Source organism: Anopheles marshallii, chromosome 2 (assembly GCF_943734725.1).
Source record: "Anopheles marshallii chromosome 2, idAnoMarsDA_429_01, whole genome shotgun sequence".
NCBI lineage: Eukaryota > Metazoa > Arthropoda > Insecta > Diptera > Culicidae > Anopheles > Anopheles marshallii.
Window position 1 is genome coordinate 81,957,482 of NC_071326.1, and position 22,010 is coordinate 81,979,491.

At 44.3% G+C, this 22,010-nt stretch overlaps 1 protein-coding gene across 1 annotated transcript in view; it reads left to right on the forward strand.

The window, feature by feature from the left end:
* The window catches only part of LOC128718694 (nephrin-like), an 80,918-nt gene extending 60,093 nt beyond the window's left edge, over nucleotides 1-20,825 (forward strand). Inside the window, exons 6-24 of the mRNA XM_053812313.1 lie at nucleotides 5,309-5,461; nucleotides 9,868-10,041; nucleotides 10,229-10,519; nucleotides 10,614-10,781; nucleotides 10,877-11,008; nucleotides 11,898-12,034; nucleotides 13,303-13,456; nucleotides 13,582-13,719; nucleotides 13,881-14,045; nucleotides 14,136-14,282; nucleotides 14,466-14,600; nucleotides 15,528-15,608; nucleotides 16,295-16,495; nucleotides 16,638-17,228; nucleotides 17,349-17,543; nucleotides 19,456-19,526; nucleotides 19,725-19,839; nucleotides 19,999-20,174; nucleotides 20,262-20,825. Coding sequence (XP_053668288.1) covers nucleotides 5,309-5,461; nucleotides 9,868-10,041; nucleotides 10,229-10,519; nucleotides 10,614-10,781; nucleotides 10,877-11,008; nucleotides 11,898-12,034; nucleotides 13,303-13,456; nucleotides 13,582-13,719; nucleotides 13,881-14,045; nucleotides 14,136-14,282; nucleotides 14,466-14,600; nucleotides 15,528-15,608; nucleotides 16,295-16,495; nucleotides 16,638-17,228; nucleotides 17,349-17,543; nucleotides 19,456-19,526; nucleotides 19,725-19,839; nucleotides 19,999-20,174; nucleotides 20,262-20,825 — 3,788 coding nt within the window. The remainder of the gene's footprint in view (nucleotides 1-5,308; nucleotides 5,462-9,867; nucleotides 10,042-10,228; nucleotides 10,520-10,613; nucleotides 10,782-10,876; nucleotides 11,009-11,897; nucleotides 12,035-13,302; nucleotides 13,457-13,581; nucleotides 13,720-13,880; nucleotides 14,046-14,135; nucleotides 14,283-14,465; nucleotides 14,601-15,527; nucleotides 15,609-16,294; nucleotides 16,496-16,637; nucleotides 17,229-17,348; nucleotides 17,544-19,455; nucleotides 19,527-19,724; nucleotides 19,840-19,998; nucleotides 20,175-20,261) is intronic.
* Nucleotides 20,826-22,010: the final 1,185 nt, after the last annotated feature.

Consider the following 22,010-nt stretch of genomic DNA (forward strand, 5'->3'; position numbering starts at 1 on the left):
TTTCACCTCGCATGGGAAGGAAGCTGTGAAACTGTTTGTCGAGGCAACATGGCGCATACAGCAAGCGTATTTTGCGTTTTGAGAGGGCATGTTTGCTTGTTTTGCTTTATGAATGAATCTGTAAAGAACCGGTTTTATTTGGTCAAGGATAGCAACGGGTAGTGCAGCATGAATGGGATTGCCTACTGGCGCTCGTATGGGGACGTACGAGTAAACATTAATGAGGCACTCTTTTGTTTCGTCTTCGTTTTGTTGTTGCCTCACGTTTTGTACCTCAAAACACAACCACCAGCAAAACTCCTGCTCCGTGTGAGTGACGGATCATTGGGGAGGCATGAATGAAATTAATTGACTGCATTGATTATAAATCCCACGGTCCCGAGAAAATGGGAAAGAATCAACAACAGCAAATACGGACCAGAGTCTGAGGGTTGCGAACCTGAAATTTTGAATCACTGAGCAGTGATCCCAGCTCCGGCAGTGTTTCGGTAACAGTCGAAAGCTACCATCTTCCACCAAAATTATACCGGTTGTGGGGCATAAATTAATGTGCTGCCGAGACGCACACCGGGACCGTGGTCGTGATGGCAGAGATCGGACATCATTCATTCATTATCGAAACGCTTTCTGGAGGACGCTTGATTGGACAAGTGGTGTGTGAAGATGTGATAAGATGGTTAAGCGTGTTTTTTTTATGAATGTGTTTGTATTTATTTTTCTGTGGCTTCAGACGTTTTATTGAAGAAGGCTGATATGCAAATATGGGCCCCAAACCACTGCTAGACCGCTAGGGATGAAAAATTGGACACATATAATTAAATGAGAATAGCAATCGCGAAAAAGAGTTTTACATATTTTAGTTATTTATATCCTGTCCGTTTCTGTCTCTTTTTCTCTGCTGTAAACATACCACCTCCACTGTAAGTCTCAGAGGCTCTGATTGTGGATCGTAGCTTTGATACGGATTTCAATATATTGAACGATCTTCAGCACACGCAGACTCTTCTATCATGTCACCTCCGTTAGGATCCGTAAGGTATTTTAGTGTTAGGCAATGGGATCCGGATCGATTGCTGGGATTCGATTCTTTATCGGATCAATTCGGATTCAAAGGATTTTTCATGCTGAGAATCCGGGATTCGAACTCAAAGCAAGAATTCATATTCAAATCATTCGAGTTCCGGATCTGTCATGATCTATAATCAACATTAAATTTTTTTATTTAAATGAAATTATTTAAAGTAAAGCAGTATTTTCAAAAATGGGGAGTTTTTACTTTAATGGTAAACTTTATGCAAAATTTATAAAAAAATTAATGCATCGTGCTAGATCAACCTTCACGAACAATATATTAATGCTCTATTTTTCCTCTGCTCTGAGAACAATATAATTATATTGTTTATTGCTATATAGAAACATATTATTTTCCATGTTTGCGTAAAAGATTCGGATTAGACTTGGAGGTTCTACCTCAAAACGAATCCGGATCGGTTTAATCGAATCCCGGTTTTTCTCATCACTAGTGAACTTGTGTGTTAAATTTTTTTCAAACCCCTCTCTGGGGACGTCACATTTCACACAGCGTGTTGGCCATTTGCATTGTGATAAATCTATAAATATTGGATCATCTGACAATATTGATGACAGTTTTCTGCACCAGCGCGCGTTCGTTTTGTTTCATTTATGCAAAACTTTCCCTCCACCGTTCGGTCCCTTAGCATATTGCGTATTGCTACGAGTGGATCCGTTTTGTCCGGACGAATCAAAATGGGTGAATGAAGACAAAAAAGCATGGTATCAAACTGTCAAAAAAATAAGAAGGATTCAAGGCAATAAAATGGCAGCCGCCATAGAGGATCAAAAATTCTCTTGGACACGCGAGAACACTTTTCCAATTCAAGTTTCGAGCGAGGACTTGCGTTTCGGATGCTGCGTATGCAAAACGATGAAGCGGGCAACAGAGCTATGTGGAGAAGGGAAAAGCTCTCGGTTTTTAGTTTTTTTTCCCAACCATAAACGTCAACCCGGTGGATGCAAACGCAAGTAAAGTAAAAGAAGGGGAAAACAGTGAAAAGAAAAGCTCCACCGAAAAGGAACATCAGAAGGGGGAAAAAAACATGAACTCCAACCAAGATCGACAAACGAAATGAGAAATGAATCCAAATCCATTTTGTATCGCTTTCCTGCTTCAATTTATCATATATTGGACCAAACGGTTCGGGTTTGTTTTCTTTCTCTTTGTACCAATTCTGCTGCTGCGTGAGTGTTCTGAGTGTGCGTTTTCTTTTTGTCGTCCGCACGCTCAGCATCAGTTTCCCTTCAGTTTTATCTGGCCAGAATTTTCCACCAGCAGAGTTTAGTGTTGAGTATTTTTTCGTCGTGTTGCGTTCATTTTTACCAGAGAGCCACCAGAGAGAGAAAGGTCGGTTCGGATGGCTGGTGGGGGCGAGATTCAGCCCATGAGACATGGGATTCGTTCCGCTCCGGGATCGCAACTTTGATTTTTTGCCGTTTCCGTCGACAAGAGGGAGGGGATGGGGGTGAATGTGTGGGGAAGGGTTGTGGGGGTGGGATTTTTTTTGGTACGACCGTGCATCTCATCTCGCGCCATGGTGTATGACCTTTTCTGAAGTGCTTAGTGTTTTTTAGTGCCATTGCGTTTGATGCCATTTTTAGAATATTTCGTCCTGCCCGGTATTTGAGGTTGGTTTGCCGTTTCATTTTCGTGTTTATTTTTTTCCTATCGTGGTGGGTGTATTTTTTACTTTTGCTCCACTTTCACGGTACTGCAACACTTGTGCTAGGATGGGTCGTCAGTTTTGTTCCCGTTAAGTTCGACCATATTTAGGCACTGGACGCGCTTGAAGCTTGAAGAGTTTTTCTTTAATACATTGACGCTTTTCAAGGTCATGTAAATTTCCATAATAGAGGCAAGAAAAAACAAGTCCTCACACTGTAAGCAGTAAGTGGAAAACGAAAAATTGAAGCATTAGCGAAAGATCAAATGGCAACTGGATACGCAAGCGACAAGGAATCGAATAAATTTATCCTTCTCGATAAAACTCTACCGGAGACAAACCAACCAAAAAAAAAAAGGTTACCCAGAAAATGCAAATTTAAAGCCCAGCGAAATGCGGACGATCTCCCAAAACCGGGAAGCTTTTACCAGCAGTTTCAGTTTCCTTACTTCGCGACCGCAACCGCACAGATTGCAGCGCATTTTCCAATCTATTCCGTGGATTATTTTTATAATATTTCTCCGTTTTAATATTCATTTGGTGGGGCGAATGTGAAAGTCTCTTATTCAAATCGAGCCAGGTGAACCCGAAAGGATACGCTTGAAGCTATTTTGCCTTAACGTTTCGTACCGCTGCGCTACTGCGGGGAGTTTTCTTTTTATTCGCGGTGACACTTTCTTTCCCTGCAGTCGCCCTGGAAGATAGATTGTGGCTGACCCAGAAGAAGGTGAAAGAAGGTGCAACTAGAATTGGGAATGGAAAGGGTGGAATTTAACTGAGCGGTTTTTTTTTTGTTGGGAGTTGCTGCTAGCAAAGAAACTCGTTTGCACTTTCGGTCTTTTCTATCACTTCAGTTCCTTCTGCCTCCATATACATGGCATACATTTATCTAGCTGCAGAATGGAGTATGTGAAGAATAGGTTTGAAAAAAAAGGAAACGAAAAAGAAATAAAATTAAAGAACGCTTCTACCCCATCCAGCTACTAGCGACTTTTTTTTTAGTTTCAGCTCCTTCTTATCACACCACGTTAAAATGCTTTGCAGGAAAATCCTGAGAAGGATAGAAAGCCATTTTCAGATAATTGTGAAATCGTTATTCGCTTTGACATGGTTTTCTTTTTTGCTTGTGCGGAAAATCGTCGAATTTGTTATTTCTTTACTTATTCGTTTTGCTAAACGGATCAGCTTTTGGTTGTGTGTATGTGTGCATATCTTTTGATGCGAAGAGATTTTTGAGTAAAATGAGTGAACGGGGGAAAAGAAAATATCGAACGATTTTCGCCACATTCATACGTTCGATTTTTCTTCCACTTTTACTACATAGAGTTCCGCGAAAGCTTCGATATTTGTGCAGACGGTTGGATGATGCATGAGAAGGAAGTCAGTGTAAAAAGGGATTAAGTGACATCGGTTGTGAAAAGAGACAGGGCGAAAAAAGCAGGATTTCTGGGAAGGTTTTTTTTGTCTTGCTGCTCAATGTTTCTTTACCCACAGATGTCGCACTGCCCATGCTGCCACTGCTGCTGGGTGGAAGGAATAAGATAAATCCCATCGCAAAGCCGGCGCACCACGAATGGATGAGATATTCGTGTGGAAGGGATCAACATGCTTCCGGGATAAAGGATTTTCCAATCGATTTCTAATGATTATTTAAGTACTGGTTCGAAGTGTCGTGCAGATATGCAATCCATCCGGTGTGTTAGCGTTAGGTGATACTTTCCGCTTCTTTTGCTCGTTTCGTACTTTTTTTTTGCTGCTGGAGAAGAGAAAAAACAAATAATGAAACGTGTTTGCATTTCCGGTAGGTTGAATGTGGAGAAAGGAATACCTTGAATGCATCCATCTAATCAGCCATGGGCGCAAATATTTGAACGACGGAGTCTGAAGTTTTATGAAAAACTATCGTAAAAAAAATTAAATGAAAATAAATGCAATTTATTCTTCTTTATCTCGAAATGAATTGCTATTTTAATGGATGGAAGTGAATGTAGAGATATACTATATTCTCATGTTTTGGACAACTTGTTCAAACTTGTTGAAGTCAACAAGGCACAGAGTATATTGTAGCTCTTGAAGTATTGTATTTTAGGTTAACTCATTCTTGGTTTACCATTTTTTAGATCTCTACAATCTCAAATTTTCTTATTTAAGATGCGAGATTTTTACTTTCATGTGTGAAGTGAATGTATAGTCAACAATTATTTAACGAGTTTGACGACTAAATTCGAGTAGCATAATTACTAGCGTAATCTGCGAAATTTAAAATGTTGCTCTAAACTGAAAGTTGTCTAATTTCCTTTCCGTTTGATTGCAATTTGATCCTTCGTTACGTGGAGTCCATTTTCAAACTTGGCTGTGGTTAGCTTAATGCAGATTCTATTATAACTTTTAATGAAGTAATTTTTTATATAAAAAAACATGTATGGTGTAACATGAACGAAAATGGTGTGAAAAGTTTAACCTCTATACTTATTTATAGCACTGCATTTCCCTTTGTTATTTAAAGCAAAATTAATAACGATAAAAAGTAGCTAACACAATAGTAATGTTTATTATTCTTTATTTCACAGCACCTCCATCGTCAATCGAAATCCAGGGCTACAGCCGCAACGCAAAGGTGGAAGTCCGGGAAGGACAGGATCTAACGCTGACCTGCGTAGTGTCAAATGCAAAACCGGTCGCTCAGATAGTGTGGTACCGGGGCAAAACGGAGTACAAATCGGGTAAGCAACTTGCCCAAAACGTTCCCGAAATTCCAATTCCAACCTTCAGAATCGAGAATTTATCTGGCACGGGATTTGTGTTTCTGTTTTTTTTTCACTATTATTTCGACTACCTTCTTCGCCGGTTCGGAAATGGGTCAACATTGCCCTTTCTGTTCGCTGGCTTTCACGGGCTGGGCAAGTGTTATCTACGCTTGTGAATGGTTTCCGATGTGTAGAGTTTATCGAAAATATTATCTCGAACGACAAGGACTATTTACTGTTAATGTACGGAAATGTGTGTGAGGGCCGTTGGAGTAGCGCCATCGCGGTATTTTTTTTAACGATAGAGTCTACTAGACCCAGTATTGATCAACATCTCAGGCACAAATACCTTCAACACTTCGGGCGGTGTTCCACCGTGACCATTTACCCATTATGCTTAACCTCGAGATGGCCTGCACATGGCTGCGATCGAACACTTTCCAAACCAGAAAATGCCTTCCCTAAACAACTGCTCGCTCGCCCACTCGGGTGTGTTATTGTTTTCTTTTTCCTTTCGTGGGTAGGTACTGTGGAACATCGGAAAAGTTTGCCGTTTTTTTTTTGCTATGTGTGCCAGAAATAAATGGATTCAACTTTAACAGCTTCCAGCAGATTATTTGAGACCGGGCAACTCCCCCGGTTCTATCGGCACCCATATTACACGGGACGGCCAAACGGTTCGGTCGATCGGCAGTGGTGTTATGGAAATTTTGTTTGGTCCTATCCTTGGCGTTCTGGACACATTCCACACTCCTCGAACAGGATGAACTGTACAGTCGGAGTGTACACACTTCATTCGAGAGCCATGTTGGTCGCTCTGCTCCGTGTGGACGGAGGCTGGGCGAAGTGATACGAATGATCAAAATCATCCTCGACAATCGAGTGCCCGGGTTTTTCGGTGGGACCACCGGGAAAATGCGGTCAGCATCGCAATAAATAACGGTAATATATTCGGAGGAAATGGGCTCCAGGAAACATAGAGTCCGTGCCCGAGTAAGATGTTCCTTTACCAGGTTGAAGGGTACGCGGTGCGGGTTCTTTCGGGGGGGGGGGGTTGGTTGCGGCCGATGAAGTTGGTAAATGTCACTAAATAAATTATACAGAGGTTATTTTTTCATTTTGGGTTTGGTTTCATTTTCATCGTCCTAGCGGTTTGTGTTGGGCAGAAGACGCAAACGATGATTCGTGGAAAAAGTAGCGTCCATGGCGTGGTATGTGCATCCTCCGTATGTGTACCACCAGCAGGTTGGATTGAGTATGAAGAAAACACCTTAACAATGATTGTCTGACGATGGCACACGGCTTGACTTTGATGCCCGGTACTGCGAACTGTGTTTATTTGCTGGCAGCAGAAGAAAATCTATCACCGAATGTGAAAATTGTTTACCAACCGTGTGTATGTCTACGTCTTCTCGAGAATTCTTAACTGAATGTCTACACATCAGCAGCACAAGCACTGGCCGGCACACTGCAGAAGTTGTGCAGGAGGCAAACTACACCCCCCTTCCCACCACCCACAGAACCATCATTCGTTTGAGCATCCTTTCGTGTCTTTAGCAGCGTTGGTTCGACCAGTTTCTGCGGAAAAAAGCGTATCGTATCCCTCTTCAAAGGGACATTTTTCAAGGATCCTCCATTCAACCTCCTTCATATCCTAGCGCCGGGCAAGCGTCACGGATGGACATAAGCTCCTTTCTGGCGGGGCTGGGAAAACCGTGCTTTTTTACACCTTTTCCAGCAACCTTTTCGTGTTCGGTTGCATGGCTCAGTGGACGACATAGCGGGGAGGGAGTTTTTTTTCCCGAACACCCAGCACAGAGGCGAAATGAGCAAACAAAATAAATTGAAGTCCCCGCACGGTACATTTTTCATCATTTTTTGACATTCTCTGTTCCCATCGTGTGGTCCCATGTTCTTTTAAGCGCTTATATCCACCAAGGGGTTTTTTTTGGTCTCTCGTCACTCTCACCTATTTGCTCCATTTTGCTGAAGTCAATACTGCAGAACTGGTTTCGCCGAACCAAAAAAATAATATCGTAGCTTCTTGCGCAGAGTGGAAGCGTAGAAAAAAAGGGACCAACCCAGTGAGAAACCATTTTGTCCAGGCGGCATTAAAAGGATTTTCTTTTACTAAACTGCCATAAGCTTTTCTTAATCGTTTAAAGACAGGGCGGTGAAGAGGATTTTAATGGCGGGGGTTATGTGAAACGTGTGAGAGTTTTGTTTGCAGTTTAAAACCTGAATAACCGAAAAAAACCTGGAAGTCTGTTTAAGACAAGTAATGGAGAATTGAATTTCCTGCAAACAATCACTGTACACCGTCTATTGTTCGATGAACAGTAAAACAAACATATGCCATCAGTAGATAGCACTTCGGCACACACACACACACATCATGTGAATTGTTTGCCGAAAAGTCAATCTAAAGTTTGGCAGAAAAATACACCGAAACGAGCACGTCCAAATGGCGCCCAGCGAAATGTAATTCAAACCAATGCACGCCATCGTTGTCACTCGATCAGCGACGGTGGCACTGGAAAAGCCGAAAGTACTCGAGGTGACAATCCTATTCCTCGGCGAATTGTGAACACAAACATCACCCTCGCCCAGCCCCATATCAACCGCTTTGATAGATGGTCCCACTTAAAAGGGTTCAAGCGATTTCAATTGCTTTGAACCGTACTCGGTGGAGGGAAATCTTTCAACGCCGCCGGCCACGGCCTAACCTCTCGACCGATCCGTCTTGAGACAGAACCAGCGGCCAGATCCGGTGTGTGTGTGTTTGTGTTGCTAGTGCCGTACGGAAAAAAATCCCCCCCGGATAGGGATGTGTCGTACAACAGAGAGCAAAAAAAAGGAACTCCCCCGAGCACCTAAATGATCAAAAAATGGTCACACATTTTCAATCTTTTGGTCGAATGGAAAAATTGGAAGGAGCGACCAATGTGCAGATTCTCCGACTGTTTCGGTGCGACATCATTTCGGTGTCTTCTTCGTGTATATTTGTCATTCTTATTTTTTCCCATTCTTCATTCTCACCCCCGGCCAGGTCCGATCGTCCGTTTGCGTATGTGTGTGTGTGTGTGTGTGTGTTATATATGGTGATGACAAATTGCTGTCCTCGCGTCCATCCACGTCTGTCCCCAAAATCCTATTTTTCATAAACAAATTTGTCACGGATTGTCCAGTGTAGCATCCGGTTGGCTGAAGGCGAGCAATCGAGACGAAAACATCTCGTATCCATTTTCCACGCACGCGTAGGTGGTAAAAGGCTTGCTTCTTTTTTAGCAGTGTGTGTGCGTGTGTGTGCGTGTGCAGTTGATCGCACATTGCGTTGGATGTCCCCTTGCGGGAGATGGTCACATGTGTTCATTTTGCTCTGCCTTTTTTGTTGTTGTTGTTTTGGTTATTTGCTTCATGACACTTTCATTGCTGAATGGAAATTGCTAATGGATTCTGCTGCGAGCAACTTTGTTATGGTCAATACAATAGAGCGTGAGCGCACAATTTCCCTTTTGGCTTTGTAGAGTGGGGTGATTAGTGGGGTGGAGATTTTTTTTTCGAATATTGGATTCAGTAAGTTGCGAACATGTGAACTGTTGTTGAATATTTCGACATTCGTAAATTGAGTTGAAGCATATAACAGTATGCCGTAAAAGCTTTCATTGGAACGCAATGAGTTAAAATAAAAGCAGATAAGAATAGTTTGCGTAAATAGTATATATGGGACGGCTCATTGGTATATTGGAAGCGGCGTCAGTCTCCCCACGACAGGATCAGTCCAAAATCCTATCCGGACCGATCCACCGTACGCATGGCTGGCAATCCGGCTACGTGTACTATGACTTCTTGTGGTTGTTGTGCCAATAAAGAAGAAAGGATAATGTAAAATATATTAAGTCTGTATTATTGTTTTTTTTTTCGTAATTTGGGTTTTAAATTGAACACCATTATTCCTTGACCACCGTGGTACAAGTGAGTGACGCCTGGTCCTTTACCTTGGAATGAGTGTTTGCAGACTTGGATGGGTGTAAGTTTCTTACAATCCAATCCAATCCAACCACAGTCCCCAGCGAACGGTGTGAAAGTTGTAGCATTCGACTTGAGATATTAAATTATCTGCCCGTAATGAACCAACCGGGGCAAATTCCAAAGAAATCAACCAGACGATGGTTTTTCAAGTTTGTTTCGTTCCCTCGTGTGTACTGGCGCAGTTTTACTATAATACGATGAACTTTACCTTTCTTTACGTTTTTTCGTTAACATAATCCTTTTACGTGGCACTTTGGGGCGACAGCAAAATAAAAAAAGAAGATATTTTCTTTTCGTGCTCCATTCACTTACCACCACGTGTCTAACCATTTCGTCCATTTCGTTCTTAGATACAGTCGAGAACAAGGTGACGGAAACGGAGGGCAAACGGTACACGGTGTCGTCGCAGCTACGAATCAAACCCACCTCCGAGGACGACTACATGGAGTACACCTGCCAGGCAAAACACAAAGCCCTGCAACCTGATCGTCCGATGCAGACAAAGGTTCAGCTGTCAGTGTTGTGTAAGTATCTTCTACACACGGCAGCACCGTGAAAAACGGCGAAGTGCATGACACCTAGACGATGGCTCGTATAATCAGCTTCATTATCCGGTTACTGGCAGTCGAGCGGCGCGCGAATACAATCTTCAATGCAAATACTGTAATCGGACATTTTTTTTTGCTTGCTCCTCCCTTTCTGTTGCAATAGATCCACCTGGCGAGCCCCATATTGAAGGCTTCACGACTGGGGAGGTACTGCGAAGGGGACAAAATGTGGAGCTTATCTGTAGGAGCCGTGGTGGCAATCCACCGGCCCAACTGATCTGGTACAAGAACGATGTGCAGGTCCGGATGGCGTACCGGACGACGGATCGGTTGTCGGAAAATATTTACTCGTTCGTGGCCGAGGAAGGTGACAATAAGGCACGGTTACGCTGCGAGGCGAACAATGTAATGATCCCGGCACCGCTCAAAACCGAAATCACGCTCAGCGTTTTGTGTAAGTTTGCTACTGGTGCGGTACAAGTGGGTACAAGTGGACAACATCCATTGACACTATTATCTGTTTCTTTGGGGCCCTGGCCTATACACAGTCGCACCAACTCAGGTTGTCATTTCGGGTGCATCGGAGGCACGCACTGGAGATGTGGTGTCGCTACAGTGCCAAACCGCCCCATCTAACCCACCGGCAGAGATCAAGTGGAGTGTTGGTGGGCATCATATGAAGAACACCACGTCCCGGACCATCGAGAATCCTGACGGTGAGTTGCGGAAGAAGAAAAAGTTTTCCAATTTTCAAAAAAGTTGAAGATAACTTAATGTGTTCCTTTTAATGCCATTATTTTAACACACATAGGAGGATGGATCACAATCTCCAACATCTCTGTAGCGGTGGAAGCCAACAAACGATCTCTCGTGGTGATCTGTCACGGATTGAACATGCAGCTGACGGACAATATTATTGCAACTCACACCGTGAACGTCTTGCGTAAGTATATGATGCACTTTCTCAATACTCTTATTCAAAAGTATATGTAACGATTGGAGCTGGGCTAGCAGAAATTGTTGGACGTAAGCGAGTTCATCCTCCACTCTAATTCTTCTCATACCGAGCCTCTGATGATTTGCTTTCCAACGAGTGTTCAATAGAGTCTCAGAAGTGTTTGTGTATATTGCGATTATATAAGGATCACATCATCTCCCCTTGTGTGTACAATATCCGGTTAGCAGTCAATACTGTAACTCAAATGTCAAAATAAATGCTGCCGATAAAACTAACCAAGCCGAAGCCAATTGTTTCTATTTTAGCTGCGTTTACCAGGAACACAATTGATTTGAAGAAAATTGTTCTAAATCTCTAAATCGCGAAAGATCTTCTTTAACGCTAGAAACCAAAGGAAGACACAAAAGCCCTTCTCCTAAATATGGATTTTGGGAGGATAATGAATTCTTGAGGATTTGTGAATCTCTGAGAATTCATCTATTTTGGTGGATTCGTTAGTCTTTGAGGACTTCTAACTAAAGTTTCATATGCATGACTCTTCTCTAAAGATTCATCGAGCACACCACTATTCTAGACAGATATAGCAGGAATTTGACGGTTGATGTGTCGCATTCACCTTCAAAGTATTGTTGAGTGAACGGCTGAATGAAAAAAACAACTAAAATATTTGTTCAAGGAAATACGAACTAAAAGCGTTTGTCATGCAATTCTACCAGCGAATACATCATGAGAGTGATGGGCATTTCCCAGCAAATAGCCTCACATAGTGCTTGTTAAAAAATATGCAAAATGGATTCATTCACCACATTTGAGCAATAAATTCTTCTTTCAATATTAATTGTTCCATCGCTTGTTTACCAATGTCTCCCAACAGTGCCACCAAACCAACCGGTCATTACGGGCTACACGGAGGGAACGATAATAGCGGCCGGATCGGTCCAACGGCTTCAGTGTACCTCGACCGGTGGCAACCCATTGGCAACGCTAACCTGGTACAAAAACGATAAAAAGGTAAGTCAATGATTGGGGTTCACAAATCACACAAACATCGCAACAACCCTTCGGGTTTTTATTTTTATTTTGCTGCTCCAGCCACGAAGGGACAGTTTGTGGGGACAGCTGATAATATGTTACCACTTTTCGTGACCGTTAAAGGATCCGGTTTCTTTGCTTTACTGTACCCGGTGTGAGGCTTATTCTTTATGCATGTACATTTGTGTGTGCCCGTTTTGGTGCCTGCGAGCCTGGTTAACATAGTTTACATCATTCATCAACCAAGCGCCCCGAAAACGCTTGTGTTTGTGTAGCTTACAGCGGTCGCAACAGGCAGACTGTAGAAGGGGCCCGTGTCACACCCGGATCGTGTCAGGTGCCGATAGAGACCACGACCACGACTACCACGTGTTGAGCTTTGGCACATCTGGGAGAAAAACTCCTAGGGGCTGAGAAAATGCCAATAAACACACACACACACATACAGGGACACAGTGCCTCGCGCTATAGGGATGGGACTGGTCCCGGAGCCCGCGTGGGAGATTTAATTAATTTCCGCAAACTTTGCCAAGCGCCAAGCGGACGCTAGTATGGGAAGATGTGCCCTTCGTCAGTAAATATTTGCCCCAAAAACCGGCCAACACCAGTGACCAGTGGGTTTTGGTTCGTTGTGAACGCTCCGAGGAGGGCCGGCTGTGTCCAGTGTGTCGGTGTGTCGGTGTGGTTGTTGTTTTTGTTTGCGAAGCTTCCAGCTTCCGGACGTTGCTGCCAAGCTGGTGCGGGATCTTTGAGTATCCGGGGGAATCCGGTGGGTACGCCATGCGGGTGGTGGATGGGCTTGGGCAGATGCTTCTGGTTTTGTGTGCCCGTGTTTCGATTACCATCCGTCATTTCGTGCGGAGATCCCAGTGGGGGAGCGACAAATGCGACCGGGAGCGCTTGGAAATGTGTGTCACCCGGTACGGTTCGTCCTGTTGCGAAAGCTTTTGTGCCGGACGTGAGCTTGAAGCTCGAGAGCATGACATAGGTTGCGGTGATGGATCATGGTAGTGTCTAGTGTCCGCTCTGCACTAGACGGAACGGATTATTTGCGTAAATGGAACACTGTGGAAGTTGTTGAATTCAATTATCTGTACGAAAATAGGAATGAAACATCGGTCAATATTATTCACCAGGAATAGAATATAAATAGATGTTGGGGATATAAATAGAAACAGAGCAGTTCTGTAAATATTTGCTAAGTAGTAGACCCTTCTTAATTTTTATTAATTTACATTCTTCCTCAGTTAAACTCACCCATCAAATCAACGGAAAAGTCAGTTTCATCGGAAATCTCGATACTGGTCAATGCGACGGATAACCAGGCAAAGTACCGATGCGAAGCGCACAACTCAGCCACGGAAATACCGATGTCGGCCAGCAGAACCCTTGCCGTGAACTGTAAGTTCTGCTTTGATCCGCTAAAACAAGCAATGGACTTACACTTTACTCTGTCTCGCTTTCTTTGAAATCTTCACCGAACCCCCGAATTGGTGGATTGTGCACCAATTTTCTCTGTCCCACAGTTCCACCCGAGACGGTAAAAATCAAAATCATACCACCGGAGCTTAAGCCCGGTATCGAGGCGACGCTTATCTGCGACTCGAGCTCCAGTAATCCTCCCGCAACGATTTCGTGGTGGCGCGATGGCATCGCAGTCGACGGTAAGTCCTCCACGGTAGCGGATCGAAAGATCCTTGCGGGTGACTTCGTTGCGCCCGAATTGCTGCAAACTCATGCTGCCATTCAGGCGTTCAGGAAAACAGTTTTGCTCATCGCTCCGGTTTTTATCTCCCCCTACTCGGTTCGCTTGCACTTCAAACAGGTATGAACAACTCCTCGAAGCCCGGTCTGTGGGGAGGTTACGTTTCGTCGCTCGAGCTCAAAGTGAACATCAGCCAGGACATGGATGGCAATGTGTACACGTGCCAGAGTGCGAACGAAGCACTGCAGCGCAACGTACACGAAGCCATCAAGCTGCAGGTGCTATGTACGTATATGCTGCAGAAATTTCTAGCAGGAAAGCGCTGAACGTTGCATCTTACATTTGTGCCATTGCACGTTGTTTTCATTTTTGCAGATCCACCAAAATTCAAACCACCACCCTCGTCCACTGTGGTCGGTGCGGAAGGCGAACCGCTGACCGTGGCGATGGTAGCCACCGGGAACCCGATGTCCATATCGTACACCTGGACGAAGGACGGTCTACCGATACTTTCAGCTACAGGTACGTACATAAAACTGGGGTTACAACAACCCTGGCACTAGGAAAGTCCAGAAGGCCTGCTTAACTGCTTCCACGCCACCGAGCCGGACTGATCCCTTTTCCCTAATCAACGAAATTAATCTGAGCGCAACTCTGTTTCACATGCTCGCATCGCATCACGTCATCCACGACTGGGACGTCTAGGTGCGCAACGAATCGTCTCCGAGGGACCAATCCTGAACATCACCCGGCTCAACCGTAACGATACCGGCATCTACACTTGCGAAGCTGTCAACTCCCAAGGGTCGGCGATGATTAATATTTCCGTCGTAGTTGAGTGTAAGTACATGAATCAAACTTTGTCCAGCTCACGCCTCGCCGGGAATGTCCTTTCCGATTACCCTCCGGGGTTTTGTCCGTGGGTCCCATCGGTGCCAGCCGGTCGAAATGCGTCGGACACATCCCCATTTCGAATGTGTCGTGACGCGGGAGTTTTCTTTGCTGAAGTTTTTTGGTAGTACGGTGCCCGTACTTACACACGTACGCATTTGTCATCTGCCTTTGGTTTGGTCACCGGTTTCCAATATTGAACCAAGCGACTGTTTTTATTTCGCTCCCAAGCACATTTTCACCGGCACGTTCTCGGTACGCTCTCGGGGTGGCTGTGACCGTTTACACGGATCAATGCCGGGGATCCGAGCATCCCTGGAGTCGCCCTCCCTCCCATACCCCGAAGGCTGGGTGGGTTGTAAACGGCTTACTCGTATGTGGCGTCTCGTGTATGGCAACGGTCAGCTGGTGTGTATTGGGCGTGAAAGACAAATGGTTTTCATTTGGGGTTCGGTAGCAGGAGCGAAAGATTTTTCCGTTTTTACCCTCCCCATCACGGGAGGTACGAGGTGTACATGTGTGTGTGTGTTTGTGGGACAGAGACCGTGCTGCTGGAAGGCCCGGTGCCCGGAAGCATTTATACGTCAACGGTGCAAATAAAAATTTATTACATTTTATGGATTAATGCATCTGCCTGTGGACATTAATCTGGATGAAATTGTCCACCCTGAACGGATGGTCGAAGTTTTGTGCGACAGACACACACATGGCTGAACTTGCTACAGTGAGCCTTGCTGGAGATGTGTTGATAAGTGGCAGACTGTGTGTGTTTTGTTTTTGGTTGGTACAAATATCTGATCGAAAAATGTTTAGAAGAAAGTTTCTGTATGCTTTTTTATGACAAATTTGTGTTTCTCCATCACTTCCTTTCAACAGATGGTGCATCGATACAGTCAATATCGGAGAACGTTACTGTCAGTCCCGGTGAAGAGGCAATGCTCTCCTGTACGGTCGAAGGTAAGTCACACGTTAACTGAACTGCTGTCGGTACGGGTTTAGTGAAAACGGAAGTTTTGCAATGCAATCAGGTGAATTCTCGATTTCAAGATCATTACGCAAAGTAGTAACAAAAACAGTTAAATGAAAACACAAAGCAAAAGATCGAGTAAGTTCGTCCTTTGTGTTCTATTTCGTTTTTTTTTATTCTTCTCCTATATTTTGAGCTTTCTTGTAGTTTTGTCGTTCGTTATAATTATATTTAGTTCTTAATTGCTTTTTTTGCTTGTTTTTCTTCGTGTTTTAGTTTTCATTGCTCTTTTTCCTTTTTTCGTAATTTTTGTTGTCTTTTGTATTATTTTCGCTATATATCTAGTCTGTTTCTTTCTTTTCCCCTCTTTCCCCTGATTTTTTAAATTCGTTTTCGTTCTATCTCGGTAGTACGTATTATTTGCTCATTGTTTTCGATATTGTGAACTGGCGCAGAACGAATGGTTTGAAAAATCTTTTCGTCAAACAATCTGCTTCTTGAATCTGAATTTGCATTGTGATCTTTTTATGGTCTTAATCTACTTTGTCATAAACATTACCAAACCCAGCACAAGTCGTTCCTTTTCGGATCAGAAAAAAAACTTGCGAACTTAAAATTGGAATTCCCATCCATCGTTGATTAAATGGTTCGCTTTGTTCGGTTTGCTATTCAACAGGAAAACCACTAACGGAAGAGCACATACGCTGGGAACGCATTGGGTACGATATGACCATCAAAACGTCCACCACGTTCGCGAACGGGACGAGCTATCTGCATGTGAAAAATGCTCGCCGCGAGGATGTGGGCAATTTCCGCTGCATTGCCGATAATCGTGTAGCCAATCCGACCAGCCGGGATGTGTTATTAATTGTGAAATGTAAGTGCTCGCAGCTTGTGATTTTGTTTGTTTGCTGTAAATCGTCTCTTTACACCGTTTAATCCGTTACAATTCGGTTACATTTGCGTAATCTTTGGTGTAATCTTGTTCCTTTTTTGCTGCCGTTTTCTCCACCAATTAGTTGCACCGGAAATCGACAAATCGCCTGTCATGTTGCGTGCGGCAGCTGGGTTTGGCGAACGGGCACGGTTACCGTGCCGGGCACAGGCTGCACCGCGGCCCAAATTCTACTGGTCCCGGTCCGGGCAGGTGCTGAACGTGAACCAGTCCGCCAAGTTCTACGTCGAGCACAAGCAGATTGATGCGCTGACGTACGAATCGATACTGGTCGTCGAGCGGGTCGCATCCAACGATTACGGCCTGTACGAGTGTATCGCACGCAACGAGCTGGGCAATGTGAAGGAAAAGGTACGGCTGGATGTGACCTCACCGCCGGATCCGCCGGTAAGTCTGAACGTCCTGAACGTGACCCACGACTCGGTGACGCTTGCCTGGACGCCTGGTTTCGATGGTGGCATGAAGGCGAACTACCGCATCCGGTACCGGGAGGTGAACAGCGATCGCTACTGGTACGAGGACAGTCAGCCGAACTCGTACAAGCTGACAGTCGGCGGCCTGCGGATGAACACGCTGTACGTCTTTTCGATCATGGCATCGAACGGGCTCGGGTCGAGCCGCTACCTGCCCGATGTAACACGCGCCCACACGAAAGGTAAGTGCTCATTCGAGCGTTAAGTTCGTTAGTGTAGCGTCTCATTGCACCTGCAATCTTAATGTAACCGCGCTGATGTAACAAAACTTCCTCCCGAAAACTGCAAAACTGTGGAAACAGACACGCCGCCTTCGCAGCCAGCCTCATCGCTCGGGAGCAAAACGGCCACGGCTCAATCGACCGGTGGCACAATCGGTGCATCCGGTATCGTGCTGCTAATCGGCGTCGCTGCCGGTATCTGTCTCGTGCTGCTCAACATCATCCTGATTGGATGCTGCATTCATCGGCGTACCGTTCACAAGCGCATCAAGCGGGGTAAATGTCCTTGGCCGGCCGTGTTTTATCGTCCTGAGGGATGGATTTGATGGAGTCCTCTCCTTCAGTGTGCATGTGTAATGCCATGCTAGAGAAGGGAAGTGTTCTTTTCCGTCGTCGTCGCTGCTTTTGTGTTGTATCTTCCGAGCGCCTCAGCTCTTTGCACAAGCTCGTCTACGATCCCCGAGTGACAATCCCCGCCCCCCGAAGGAATAAAAGAATGAATGGAAAACGAGTTCGTCAAATCGTCGTCTTGCAATGCATTGACTCTTTGCCGTCTGTGACAGTTCGGTAGCTATTCTTTCTTCTGCGAGCGAAGAAGCGCCAGGACGTTAAGAGGACGTCGTGTATCTATCCATCAATCATCGTGCCATCATTGCCATCCCTTCGCACTCGGATGGAACGATGCAGCTAATGATGGTTGCACCCGATTTTCGCTGCCTGCTTGGGTTTAGCGACAGATCGATACTTTGGCATCCGATTCCGGTAACGCACCATTAGCCACTTGTTACGGGTGCATTCAAGGGAAACGATAACGATGCAAATTGCACTGGCGATGCAAGGAAAAGGAAGTCGGTTAAGGGGCGAAAAGCCATGGGAGGGGTAGGAAGAAAATCGGTTTTATAGAGTGCCTGATGATGGTTTGTGACAAGTAACAAGTAACTGTTTCGAACCTGTTGTCGCTTTATTCCCGGTAGTTTCACTTGGATGGGTGGAATAAAATCGATTCGTTTCGTTAACGCATTTACCTCCACTTTGTGTTACACATAATGCACAGAAAGCATTGACTACACAGAACTGTAAATTTTCAATGTTGACGTGGTTTCAAAATTGAATTTCTCTTGTATGCAAAGTTTAATTTAAACTGTGCTCTGGGTTTCGTTCACATGTTGTTCCATTTTAAAATATTTTGATGTTTTCTTTCTACTTTTTGTTTGTTTGATTTTTTTTACACTTAATCGAGATGTAATCTAAAAACGCGACAAAAGATGTAGGATATATGAATATTTAGAAATAAGAATTTAGAATTTAATGTTTAACATTTGAGTTTTTTAATTCTTTCTTTAATGCCATTTTATTCTGTTTATGTTGACTTGTTTTTATTTCTGTTTTTAATAATTTTTTGGTCGTGTTTGTGTTTTTTTTTGTCAGTTGTCATTTTACCTCATTTCGTTTTCTTTTTTTTATGAAAGTTTTATTAAGTTTGCTTTTTTTGTGTTGTTATTGAATATTTCGTCTTTATATATCGTTCATTGCTTTTTTATATATTTAATGCTAATTGCTTTTTTATATTCTAATTTTATTTAATTTCTTTGTTTTTCATGTACATTTTTTCTTCTATTATTTGCTATTGCTAATAATTTCGTTTCATTTTTTATGTTTCGTTTCATAATTTCGCCGACAATCGTGCAGGTCCTGGTGTAGATGTACCTGAAATGGTGCAGAGTGCAGAAATTCCCAGTTTTGTTATATTTTGCATAGCGCTAGCAGCACTTTGTTTGTTAGCAGTCAATGCGGGACTTGTTATTTGGTGTATTTTGCGCAAACGGGCAAAAGGTAAGTGACGAGTTTTTTTTACGTTTTAAACTTCAATTAACAAACCCAACGGTGGGTTACGAACAAAGCATTCATTTGGCAGCTTGTTTTTTTTCTGGAAAGCGTAACAATCTCGCTTTAATTGTATTTAACATTAATTGAAACTAAATTCAAATTCTTCCACTAACCGTTCTACTGCGTGAGAGAAGTTTTAAAAGAGTTGTAGAAAATGAAAAAAATAAAAAGTTTACGGAAAAGAACACTCCTCCGTGCATTGAAACCTAAGGGACGATAAGACAAACAGAGCTGCGTGTCAATCGGTGCCTTTCTGTTCCAATCAAGTACGTCACACTAAACGTCATTGCATTCGTTACAGGCGAAACGCTGTCTAGTGTCTCGGAAAAGAGTGACGCTTACTCAACCGACGCTAATCGTCCCGACTATACGGTAGGTGCCTCTTAACCCGCCCGTAAAGAGTGGCCTGTGTGTGTAGGCTGACTGTGGCGTTCTAAAAGTCTAACGTATTGTCTCCTTCTCTCCATCCGCTCTTTTCATCACATCATCACCGGGCCCTTTTCGCACACAATGCACACTCATCGCCACCGCCATTCGCATAACTCATCGTGGACAATGAACAATTAACAGGATGACACGACCAGCAAATCTGCTTCGACATATCTCGTGGAAAATGGGGACATGCCGCCACCACGCTACCAAAAGGAGGGCACCCTACCCCCGTATCCTAACAATATCAATGGAGGTGGGTCTCACTTTAATTTTGGAATTTCTCCTAACGATCTCTGTATCATCTTCAATGTAGTTCCCGCCTTGAAGTTTAGAGAAAATGACCATTTTTTTTCAATGGAATTTAATTAATGTGGAAATGTTCTGGCAACTATTTCTTGCTCACTTGACGCAGCTTATGCGCGCACCTTGCCCCATCCACGGCACAACCCAGTGAACTATCAGCAGCGAAGCCACGATGATCAGATGATCGAACGAAGCAGCTACGTAACAGCTCCGTCCCCTGGACCACCGTTTGATGGGTCCTATTACAACATGAACAGCGATCGCTATCTGTCCTACCCTCCGATGGTACGTGTTTAAATGTTCTATATTTATAGCTCTCTCCTTAAACCTTCGTTTTCCGTCTTCGTATTTGTGTCTTATTAAAATAAACAGCAGGACTATTCCGCAATGGAGATGTCGACACCGCCACCACCGGTAATACCGGCACTGCCCAAAAACACTGGCACACTAACGCGTACGACCCGTCCGATGGTACCACCGCCGGACGTCACCTACCACGCCCAGTCGGTAGTCAACGAAAGCTCCTCATCGCCCCAGCACATGAGCAGCAGCCTGAGCAACACGGTCATCGGTAATGCGTTATCATCGCAGGCACCGGTGCCGGCACCGAAACCACTGCAGGGTATCCTGAAGGATCCGAAGCGCAACAGCAGCGCAAGCAACAGTAGCCAACATCAGCAGCTACAGCACGGTGCGCAGCTGATCGCGGTCCCGAACCCATCGCCGGTACCGCTCGTGGGTGGTGTGCCAGGACTTCCGCTGGTTGGCAGTACCTTCCTCGGGACGACGGCTGGTAATGCGTCGAACGTAGGTACCGGAGGATCGAGCAGTTTGGGCAACAGCTTACTGATCGGCACGTACGATCCGAGCAGTACAAACCTGAGCTCCTTTAACGCATCGTTCGGATTCACCGATGCCGATGGGCATCTGGTGTAAACGGGCAGCAGCGTCTCCTTATTGCCAAAACCGGTGCGGATGTAATTTTCTCAAGAATAAGAAGGTAAGTTTTGCATACAATTTTATCTCTACACACATAACTTGCACTAGATCAATCGTAGCTTTGTGAGCGAAGGAGCTACCTAAAACTGCTTCTTTTAGAGAGCGCCCACAGTTCGCTCCATCGGAAATTTTCGTAGTTCCGTAGTTAGTGAGAGTAAAACGCGCTCGAAAGAGCGCCTTATCTGATGAACGATATATTTTCCAACGATCACGTTGAGATCAATGAACTTATGTGGACAATGAACGCACATGATCAATGGGAGCATCAGTATGCAAAGGAGTGTACCTTTGGAATTCTTGATTTTTTATGAAAATGTTCACATTAAAAATGAGTTAACAGCAGTTTGGACTATTCAGATACGCTCTCTCGATCAATTCGCACATTGGAACTTCTTTTGGAGCTCAACTGTCCTTGATATACGCGAACTGTTAGCTATGCTTATCCAAAAGAGCTATTCGACCCAATAGTTGAAGGGCAGTGCAATAATAAAATTTCTTTTCTTTTCTCTTCTTTTCTTTCCTATTCCTTTAATCCCCAATAGCGTATTTGAACGCTGTGTTGACTGTGATAAAACTTTGCTAGCATAATGTGTAATTACGGAAGAAAAGGGATCTAGAAGATGGATGGCCGTTAGCTGTTAGCAGTGAGCTTTACTGGCGCTGGGGTGCGCATTGATGGACTGATCGGTGCGGTACGCGAAGTTGATCGTCCACCTCCAACCAGACAGAAAGCAGTTGTACCGAAGGTGAGCTGTAAGTAGCGCGTTTTTATCGATACATCTAGTGGAGCTGTGGTCGGGGCAATGGTGGGCGCACGTTTCAAACAAACCGCCACCTGCCCGACAACCGCTTCGATGTAGAAAATCCAATTCACGTTGCTCGGTTGTGAGAAAGACAGAGAGAGAGAGGGAGAGAGAGAGAGAGAGATATGGTGAGAAAAAATACATCGCTATAAAAGAAAAGAAAATACTTCATTAAAGCCGCTGTAAGTACTTTAATTAAAACAGAAGAAAAAAAAAACATTAAACGATAATGGCAAGCAAAACGCAAACAAATCAAGAATCTCAAAATGCTGCACTACCCTGACCCGGGGCGTGCAGCGCTAATATACATACATCTATA